Source organism: Podarcis vaucheri, assembly GCF_965113315.1.
Source record: "Podarcis vaucheri genome assembly, chromosome: Z".
In the NCBI taxonomy this organism is placed as follows: domain Eukaryota; kingdom Metazoa; phylum Chordata; class Lepidosauria; order Squamata; family Lacertidae; genus Podarcis; species Podarcis vaucheri.
The window spans coordinates 29,997,341-30,007,765 of record NC_138758.1 but is presented as its reverse complement, the minus strand read 5'-3'; the positions used below and the strand labels follow the sequence as shown (position 1 = coordinate 30,007,765).

Genomic DNA, 10,425 nt, shown 5'->3' with positions numbered 1-10,425 from the left:
CATCTCCAACAGTTGTGGTCCAAATTTGCTCAGCTGCTGAGAAAGAGGCAAAGTGCTGGTGCCTATTTTCTTTTTTTACTTCATAGTGTTGAGAGAGGGATCATACTGGCTTGGGGCCAATGGAGACATTGCATGACATGTGTAGGTGCTGCTGTAAATGCTGCAAGTGTCTTCTACACACAAGAGAAAGGCAGGCCTTTGAGACCTGACTTGGGGAAGTTCTACTGTGAGTTGTGGAGGGGGAGTTAAAAACGCCTCTGTGGTTATGAGCAACAGCCACGCAGGGTGCAGTGAATCAATGGGAACCCTAGAAGCCCCCGAAACATATTGTTGCACCTACCCAAATCTCTGAGCATTCCAGTTCAGCCTCCTTGGAATGAGCGTCAATGACGATCTTGAAGTCTTTAGGTTTTATTTACACAGAAATACAACCTGAGTTGTATTAATCACAAGATTAAGACTCTAACAGATATTGCCCCCAGAAAAGCCTCAGGCCACAGCCTTGGAGTCCATCACAAATCCAGAGATGCCTCTGTCTCTCCTGCTTCCAGTATTGGCTGAAACACAGCTCTCCACCCTTCGCCCATGGATCTCCATCCTAGGATGGCATGAGACCTGGCCAGGTGGCAACAGAGCACATTCTGAGAGCAAAGAGGAGACACCCAGAAAATGTAGAACAATGCAGCTGCATGAGAACATGGATCATTCCTCCCTCCCTCACTTCGTTTCTATCCTTTCTATCTCCCCACCTCTCTCACACACACACTTTGGGAAGTCATGTTACCATACATAATTTCCTTGGCAGGGCTGTTGTACCTTCAGGGCCACATAACAGGCCAGGCCTTCTCACCACTGCGCCCAAGAAAAACCCTTCACCTGCTATACTCCCTTTCCCCAGTCCAGAGAAGTACTGATGAGGAAGTCTGCACCTGCTGACTTTAAAAAGGGCAGATTCTTCCCATCAAAGCTTCGCATTGTGCTGTGCCACCTGCCCTCCTGCAGCTCCTGACCATTCTGCTTCGGCCCCCAACTCCTGTCCAGGTGGCATCACTGTGGAACAGTGTTCTGCTGCTCACATGGAGAGGAAAAACAATCTCTTATTCAAGTAGGCACACATGATGAAGATCAGGATACTCCATGCTTTCTTTTTTAAAAAAAAGTCAAAGCAGCAACTAGGGAGGCAGCTTCAGTGGTGGGAGGGGGCTTTAACCTTTGCCTCCCAAACCTTTTACTTGATCCAAATTGCCCTCAGAAGTTGCCAGCAGTGTCTCTTTCCTCCCCCCACCCCAGAAAGAAACCTCTAAGCCGCAGCACAGGGGTGCAAGTAAAGTGATGGAACAGAAATCACAAAGACAAATGTAAGCTCAGAATTGCTCAAAATTCAATTTTTATTTAAAGCGGGAAATACCCTCAGATAATGGCAAATGCCCTCAGATCGTGACAAATGCCCTCAGATCATGGCAAATGCCCTCAGATAATAGTAAGTGCCCTCAGATAATGGCAAATGCCCTCAGATCATGACAAATGCCCTCAGATCATGGCAAGTGCCCTCAGATAATGGTAAGTGCCCTCAGATAATGACAAATGTCTTCAGATCATGACAAATGCCCTCAGATAAAGGCAAATTCCCTCAGATAACACAAAATAATGATTCCTCCTTCATCACTGACCACACATATCACTCCCAGTTTGGGAAGAGGATTCATGGGAAGTTCATTGGTGGGAACACATCCACATGTTCAATCAGGACGTCCGCTAGATGGGAAAGAAGATAAGAAAACTGAGTCTTCCTTACAACCAGGCCCAGACTCATCACCGGGCATCCTTAGGCAGCTAATGCCCCCTCCCATGCCCCGACAAAGCCCAGTGGGGCTGCTACCCACCCCCAACATCACCACCCCCATTGCCAGACCATTGGGGGTCACCGGCCTCCACCACTTGGAGCCAGCATCCCCATAGCATCTGGGAACAGCTGTTCACTCTCCATCTTGCTTGGGGGCTTTGAGGCAGGGCTGGGATTTCAACCTGAGGCAGGTGTGTTACAGCAAAGCAGTGAGCCCTCCTCAGACCCCAGTTAGGCTGCCAAGCTTTGGGGTGGAGAGTGAGCCCTGTGGGTTTGTTCTGTGCTTGCAGAATGGACAACTTGCCTTCGTTGATGGTATTGAACAACTCGGACACCGCTGGTGTAAGAATTCCATTTATTGCTATCCCCTGTAGAGAGAGGGGGGGGGGAGCCTTAATCAGGTCCTTTATTTAATCCAAAAAGCAAATACAAGAGAACTCCAAAGCAGCTGCTGAACCCTACTCGGTTGGCTCCAAGAACCTCTGTGGGCTCTGCTGCCTAGTAGGTGGAGGCCAAAGGGCAGCACCAAAGAAGTGCACAAAAAACTACCACCTGGATAATCCTGGACACACTGGTAGATCATGTTCCCTCTCTGCTTGATACGAAGCTTGGATATCACTTTTCTTGAGACAGTCTTTTTTAAGCCGCTTTGAGAAACCTCTCTGGACCATAAAACAGATACTTACAGGCATGTTGTTGAATTTTAATGCATATGCCAGCAAATCACGGATGGTGCTGATAGCCAGCTGTCTTTCCTGCTCATCGTCTGCATTGAAGTAAAAGGTCAGCGGCTGTGGGAGGAAAAAGCACCATAGTATCAGGGGGCTGGTTTCGGCTAGAGAGGCAAGCTACCATCTCCACCAAGGAGTCCTCCCCACTATCTGAGGGAGATACTTTGTTCAATGTTCCAGACAGCTCAAAAAGGCTTTCTCCCAAGTCACCAAGCCCCAAATTTGCTTTGGGGGCCCCCTCTGGCTGCTGCACCCAGGTGGAGACAGAAGAAAGGGCCTTGACAAGGGTCTGAGTGGCCTGCCCTTCCCCAGCGTGTCAGGGGACACCCATGCTCTGAGTTTGTGATGCTGCCTGATCAAGCTTTTATGCCAGCAGGCTCTGCTGATACGAATCAATACCCTAGTCCCACCAACACACTTACTTGCATGATGCATGACAGGGTTGCAAGGGTTGGGGACTCAGCCAGCAGGCGCCTGACCATTCCATGAAACTGCTTCTTAAGCTCCTGGCAGTGAAAACCATTTTCACAAAGATGGATTCACAGATTCATGGGAGGAGATGATGTGGAAAGACATGGGGGGGTAGATAACAGATTTTTAGCACTGAATAATAAGAAGTGTGATACTGAAGCAAACTGGCAGCTTCAAATGAGACTAAGTTTTCACTCATGGAAAAATAATAAGGCAAAATTCACTTTCTGAATGGAGATGGTGTTTTTATTAAAAATCCAAGTGTATAATAGCTGGAAACCAGTGAAACCAAAAGCATTATCAGTGTAGCTAAGCTTACTGTCTCGTTGAAAAATTAGTAAGAAATGAAAAGATGTGCAAAAATTTCAGGAGATAAATTGAACCAATAGAAGTCAAGAGTAATGATCAAAGCTACAAAGAATTTACCTCCTTTTCATCATCGGTCAGTCCGTAAGTGTTAGCAATTGGACAGAGCATCCCACCGACAATGGTCGATTTCTTACTTGCCGTAAATGCAGGTTGCAGGAAGCTGTCACGAGGAAGCAAGAAATAAGATAAGACCAGTGGTTGGTTTCCAGGGGTGTTGGGAGCCCCACCCCCACTGATTTGGGACCTCTGGAGACTGTACATTCAAAGTCTCCATGACCCACTGAGGAACTAACCCCATCCATGATTGACCCATCAAGTTCCAGCTTCCTTCAAGGAAGAGAGGAGATTTTTTGGGGGTGGGGGATACATCTTGCCCTAGGAGCATAACAGCCATCAGCGATTTTTCTTTTATTTTTTAGAGATAGAAGCTTCCATTGCCACAACCTACCTACCCTGTAAACTTGTTGTCAAGCTCAATATGGCACGCTTGGCCCATTTGTGCAGTCACTGCTATTTCCCTGCATTTTGATTCTTCTCACTCAATCTAAATTGCCAGCCACTGGCTGCCCTTTCCTCAAGCAGGTCTCTCTCTCTCTCTCTCTCTCTCTCTCTCTCTCTCTCTCTCACACACACACACACACACACACACACACACACACACACACACCACTTCTAATTCCCAATCACTGTGAATAAATACATGCACACAGTGCCAACAACATACGTCAGGCAGGTGATGTTCTCCATTCCTATTTTCAATACTTTGGAGGGGACCGGAAACATGTACCATCTCTCCATGATGTCCTGAGAAGAGTTCAAAGAGCAGAAGAGCAAAGTCAGTTCCCCATGGAATTCAGGGGGGCTGCTCCAGCCCCAGACTCAGGGGTTGACTTCAATTGCAGTTGGAATGCCTGTCCCAAATGCCTGCAAATTCTTCTTCTTTGCCAGACCCAGAAACTTGCTTTTCACAGACCATTACCCAAACCTCACCCCCATCCCTTCCGCCCACCTCCCCACTGGATTTCTCATACTGAACCTCACTTACCATAATAGCCGCGCAGGTGGGTTCTTTATGATACACCACTCTATCGTTGCTCATATGATAGATGTACTCGCTTGAGTAGCGAATACAGAAGAGGAAAAAATAATCCTTGCCGAGATTCTAAAAGTGGAAAAAGTCAGGCTTTTAATCAGGAAAGGACTTCCCTAGGCTGTCCTCACCCCACCCCTATGGGAAGTTTGCCCTGCCCCAGGCACCCAGGCAGCTTCCTCTGCTGCTGGGCAAGGTAACCTTCTGTGCTTAGGGGTCTTGTACCTGGTCTATACTCCTGCTCCCACTGATACTAACCTGCAGAACTGGGTCAATGGCAGCCAAATTCATTTCTGCAACTGAAAGAGGAGAAAAGGATGTGAAGGAAGGTTCATCCATCTATTTACATCTCATGCATCAATTTCTTACTAAACCTCTTGCTACCACTCTTAGGACTCTTCAGAGGACCCCTTCAGATGACCCTTTCTGCTCCCCATCTCCACCCCCCCATTCTCTCACATCTCCCCTTCACTTTGGCCAAGCCCCCACCTCCTTCCCTCCCTCTCTCCTGCTTGTCTCTCTTTTCTTTCTTTAATGTGTTGTGGCTTTATTCTGCACTGTAAGGCTGGTGGTGTATAAAATGGCATGTGGAGTGGAGAGACTGGAGAGAGAGAGAGGCTTCTTGTCATGACAGTGCCCAATGGGGTGAGTGGAAGATTACAAGCAGACCACAGAAAGGACTTTTCCACACATTGCTGAAGGATGGAACTCCCTGCCACTAGATAAGGGGATGGCTGCCATATGGGACAAAAGAGAGAAATTTGTGGCAAATAAGGTCATTGGCAGCTAAATATTTCCCCCAGGAAAAGAGGCAGCATGTCTTTCAATAGCACCAGTTGTTGGGGATCACAATTCCTGTTGTGGATTTTGCCCAAAACATCTGGTTGGCCACTAGGGGAGCAGACTGCTGGACTAGAAGGGCCACTGATCTGCTCTAGCATGGCTCTTACAAAGAAGCCTGAGCATCAAGCTCTTTGCTCTCATCCTGACCTCTCCACAAAACAAGACACCTCCCCAACAGCACCTTCACCTAACCTCCCTTCCCAGGCAGATCTACTACAACAACACATGCACCACTTTCACATACTTGTAGAAGAGATCCTTAAAAGGGTGACCTTAAAGGAGTGACCTCTGCAACCCCAAGACAGTAGGCTTTGCGGGTGGTTAAAGCTAGAAGAGATGGGGGAGAGGTGAATTGTCCCCTGTGGAGACCACAAAACCACTGCAGAATAGCCCAAACAGAAAAAATATGCAGCCTTCTCTGTTTCAAACTATTGAATGGCAGTTCAGTGAAATGGCCTCTAGCATTTCCAACACATCAGCATCTCTGGAGAGGGGCTTCTAAAGCCTCCACTCTCCACTGATTCAATGAAGGCACAATGATGGTCCCCCAAATCTTGGCCAAAGCCACATTCATTAACTGCCCATCAGGGTTCAATTTTGCTCAGTAGCAACACAGTGAAACCTCTTGCACCACTACAGCTTGCACCATAAAAAATCCCCCAGCAATGTTTGATTTTACTCAATAGGAACACAGTGAAACAGTTTCCACCATCACAGCTTGCACCATAAAAAATAATCCCCCATCTAGGTTTAATTTTGCTCAGTAGCAACACAATGAAATCACTGGCACCATCACAGCTTTCACCATAACAAATAATCCCCCATCTAGGTTTAATTTTGCTCAATAGCAACACAGTGAAACGGTTTCCACCATCACAACTTGCACCATTTTTTTTAAAAAAAACCAAACCATCCAGAAACAAACCACTCTATGGATATAAGAAACATAATGACCAATATACAATTTTCATAGAAAATAATATATATAGAAATTGATACTGTACACACACACACACACACACACACACAATTATTAGCAATTGAATGTTATTTGCACATGCACTCATAAGTAGCATTGTCAAAGCAATGAACCAAAATTAATAATTAACTCCCATGTGCCCACCCCTGCACCCCTGCCACAAACCCATCTAACCGGGAAATAAATTTAAGTCCCTAGCATAGCACATAAATTTAAAAAAACCATCGGTACCTATCTCAAGTCTGTGATCCAAACCTCGTAGCGAGCCAGACAAAGCGAGGCAGATATCAGCAAGCAAGCAAGGAATAAACCAGCCGCATGACCACAAAACTCACGCCCCCCAAAAGTAAAGGGACCAAGGGTTGGACCTTTCCATTGAAACTTCCAATCAGTTTCACTGTGTGGGCGGACCAACACAAAACTAGATTATGAATTACCATAATCTATTGGGGCGGAGGGAGAACCATCTCCTATGTGGTGAACTTCAACATAAGATGAGCTCCCCCCCCCCTTTGTTTAGATGGAATGGCAGCGTTTACTGCCGCTCTAATCACGATGCCAAGGACACCAGGAGCCTTATCCAAAGCAGGAAATATATGTACAAAGTTCCAAGGAACTTCTGCAGAAGAGAAACTGGCATGGTCTAGTGTTGTCTATTTGGATTCATTATGGCTCTTTTACTGTGCACAGTACATTAGAAAATGCAAACCTCCAAGTTTAGGAGAAGGCCTGTAGTTCAGTGGTAGAGCAATTCCCAGTGGCATCTCCAGGAAGGGTAGGGGGGAAAAGACACTGTCTGAAGTCTTGGAGAGCTGCTGCCGGCCGGTGCAGCTTCCTAGGTATACTCTGGTTTTAAGTAACTTTCTCCACAAGACATGCACATTCATGCCTTTTCATGATACACAGTACAGAAAGGGCTTTCTATATAAGAACACAAGTACAAAAACCCTGAATATAAAAGAAAGGAAACTTCCTACCTCTGCCACAAAGCTGTTGGTGCTGAAATGTGACCTGACCAACATTTCAAAAGTGGGGAAAAAACAACTTTCCTTCTTTTTAGCATTTATGAACCAAACAATACTGTGCCTAGGAAGAAAGGGGGGACCAGTGTGTTTCTCTATGGGTGCCACAGGCATGCAGTCGCCCCCTTCCACTCTGAGAGAGGGAGACACAGCAATGAGAGAGGTGGCTGAGGGTGGGGAGTGGGTGGGGGGCAAAGGGTGTCACAGGGGGGGAGGAAAGCAGACGAATGGAGAAGGAGGCAGTGACAGCACAGGCTGCAGTGGGCAGATCTGCTACCCCTCCCAGGCAGTCCGGATCCAGCATCATGTGAACAAAACCACATTAGCAACTGCACCTCAGCACTGCATCCGAACATAACCCCTGCATGCGTCAGATTTCCAGCGGCCCAGATCCTTAATCCTGTCAACGGACAGGCCCCAATGCGCAGCGGTAATAGCTGCCCCAATACGGAAGGAATGAGGTGCAAACTTACTAGTCAGCAGGCCACATGCTGCAATTGCCTTATGCATCACTGCAGCAAACTGATGCCTCTTTATCATGGACCCATCCTCGTGGACCAGGAAGGGGCCATACCCAGGCGAGCGAAGTGACAAATGTCTCTTGGCATCCCTCACTGTACAAGGGCTGGACCTACCAGCGGCAGGCAGCCTCATCAAGGCACCTCTGCCCAACTGGTCCGTTTTGGAATTCCAAATAGTGAGCACCAGCTCATCATCAGACAGCTGAACGTCCTGCAAAAGCGAGCCCTTGGAAGCCCTTCCTTTATGCTGACTCCAGCACCACTCTGCCCACACGCAGCGCACCAAAAGTTCTATAGAAAAAGCTGCCGAAAAGAGTCTTGCCTCATAAACAGACCAGCAAAGTAGTCTCCACTTGCAGCGCACAGCGCTTAAACCGTCAAGATGTGACCGGCCTCCTACTTGGCGACTTTGGTGGCTGCAACCTGGCCCAACCTTCAAGAGCCTTGTGCACCACAAACTTTGTACAAGGGTCTCTAGAATAAAGGGACTTACAGAAAAAATGACATGGGAGAAGACGAATTCAGATGGAGATCACAGCACGACCCATAAACCGCAGGTGAGCCAATTACTGCAACACCTGATCTATGAATGGCGAGTTTGTACTGTCGCTTGTCAAATGCTGTTCTCTAAAGCTAAAAAGTCCATCCAGGCCTTCTTTTAAGACCTCAATGTGGAAGGAGAAACAGATGCTACTACTCCCTGCTGGACTAGGCACTGCCAAGGTTCCAAAGGTAATCTGGGAAATATTCCTGAAGCTGCTGGGCCTCCAAAGCCAGGGATCTGAAGCGCTCCATCTGAAAACGGGATAGGGCATCCACAATGTCATTATTAGCGCCAGGAAAAAAGCGGGCAGAAAAAAACAATACTAAACTTGAGGAACCGTAGCACAAACGTGTGTAACAGGGCAGAGAGCCTGGAGCAGGATGACTGCTTTGCCAAAACGCTCACCACGACCTGGTTATCGGACCAGAAACAGACCCCCCGGTCCTTGAACTCCGTGGTCCAGATGTGCATTGCCACTACAATGGGGGGAAACTCAAGAAAGGTTAAATCACAGGCTGTACCCTGCCAGTGCTCAGGCCACCTCTGAGCGCACCAACAGCCATGGAAATAGAGCCCAAAGCCCAATGAGCCAGCAGTGTCCAAATGGACCTGGAAATCGAATTGCACAAGGATACGCCATTGAACTCCTCCAGGAATTCAAGTCATATCTCCAGGTCTGCCCTGACCTTGCTGGACAACCAGACCCGGTGATGGGGTGAGCGCAGGCCAGCTGAAAATCTCTTCAAAAATTACTTCTTCATATAGTGGATGATGGAACTCAGTCCCACAGGAGGGTCACTTTGGATGGCTTTAAAACAGGATTGAATGAATTCATGGAGAGTATGGCTACCAATGGCTACTATCCATGATGACTATGCTCTATCTCCATTTTCGCCCCTGTTCATGGCTGGCACCAGAGGCTGCCATCATCAAGCTCCTGACAAGGCCCCTCCTGCAGCAAGGGGTTGCAGAAAAGACCTCTGCTGTGCCTGTTGGGTTGGGTGGGTGCCCTAATTCACAGCTAACTAGTCTTCAAAGATTCATATATCTGTTACGTTCCCAGCCAGGAAATCTCCATTAATTGTTCTGTCTGCTAAGAGGAGATAGGATGCATGTACCCCTTTACTTCCTCCCCTGACTGCCCATTTCCAAAGTGACACATGCCTATACGTAGGGCAGTGTGTGCCAACCTTTTATGGTCCATGGGCAATTTGGAATTTTGAAAAGGTGCAAAAGGCACCAGTCTAGGATTGCCATATTTTGAAGATCAAAGAAGAGGACACATTTGCCGACTTCTACTTTTAACTAAGGATCGCTTTGATGACTCTCATTTTAAATACCCCTCCTATATGTAGGCTATAGAAGCTGTGCTATATTGCTAGTAGCAATGTTCTTAACTTTCAACAAGAAAATAATAATACATATTGCTCCCTCACTTGCCACATGAATGTATTTGGGCTCATGTTCACATATTTGTACATATGGAATCTCCTTAAAGGCAGGGGTATGTTAACTCTTGCCCTCCCAGACTCCTTCTCCAAGATCTTGTAGCTGAGCCAGCATCCTTTGAGTTCAGCCACAAGAGAAGGGATTTATGCGGTATGTAGCTAGTTTAAGATGCTGCTCTGTTGTGATTCTCTGCTGCAGACCAGCTTTGCCAGGTGCCTCAGGTCTGAGTCTAATGCACTAGAATTTTTTTTCTTGGGTTACTGCAGTGCTCATGGAGTGTCTCCTGCAGGGGCTTCCGGGCGTGGCGCCATATTTCGATGAGGTGTTGGTATCCGCAGACTGAAATCAGCAGCTGTTCGAGTGCATCCGCTCCGGGCTGACCAAATTCCAGGAGGCTGGGCTCAAGGTGAAAAAAGAAAAGTGCCAGATCGCTGTTCCGCAGGTGGAGTTCCTGGGCTACCTTATTGATGCCTCCAGTCTTCACCCGATGTCATCCAAGATCTGGGCCATTCAACAGGCCCCGATTCCAAAAAGCAAGGCGGAGTTGCAGGCGTTCCTGGGGC

At 47.5% G+C, this 10,425-nt stretch overlaps 1 protein-coding gene across 1 annotated transcript; it reads right to left on the bottom strand.

The window, feature by feature from the left end:
- Positions 1 to 1,369: 1,369 nt before the first annotated feature.
- On the bottom strand, positions 1,370 to 5,669 carry LOC309523901 (uncharacterized protein). The gene is made up of 9 exons (XM_082208125.1): positions 5,592 to 5,669; positions 4,763 to 4,803; positions 4,460 to 4,576; positions 4,139 to 4,218; positions 3,472 to 3,574; positions 2,997 to 3,080; positions 2,530 to 2,634; positions 2,148 to 2,211; positions 1,370 to 1,755 (listed from the first exon to the last, which is right to left on the bottom strand). The coding sequence occupies exons 2-9, from the start codon at positions 4,793 to 4,795 to the stop codon at positions 1,703 to 1,705; spliced, it is 639 nt and encodes a 212-aa protein (XP_082064251.1). The 5' UTR covers positions 4,796 to 4,803; positions 5,592 to 5,669; the 3' UTR covers positions 1,370 to 1,702.
- Between the last annotated feature and the right edge of the window lie 4,756 nt (positions 5,670 to 10,425).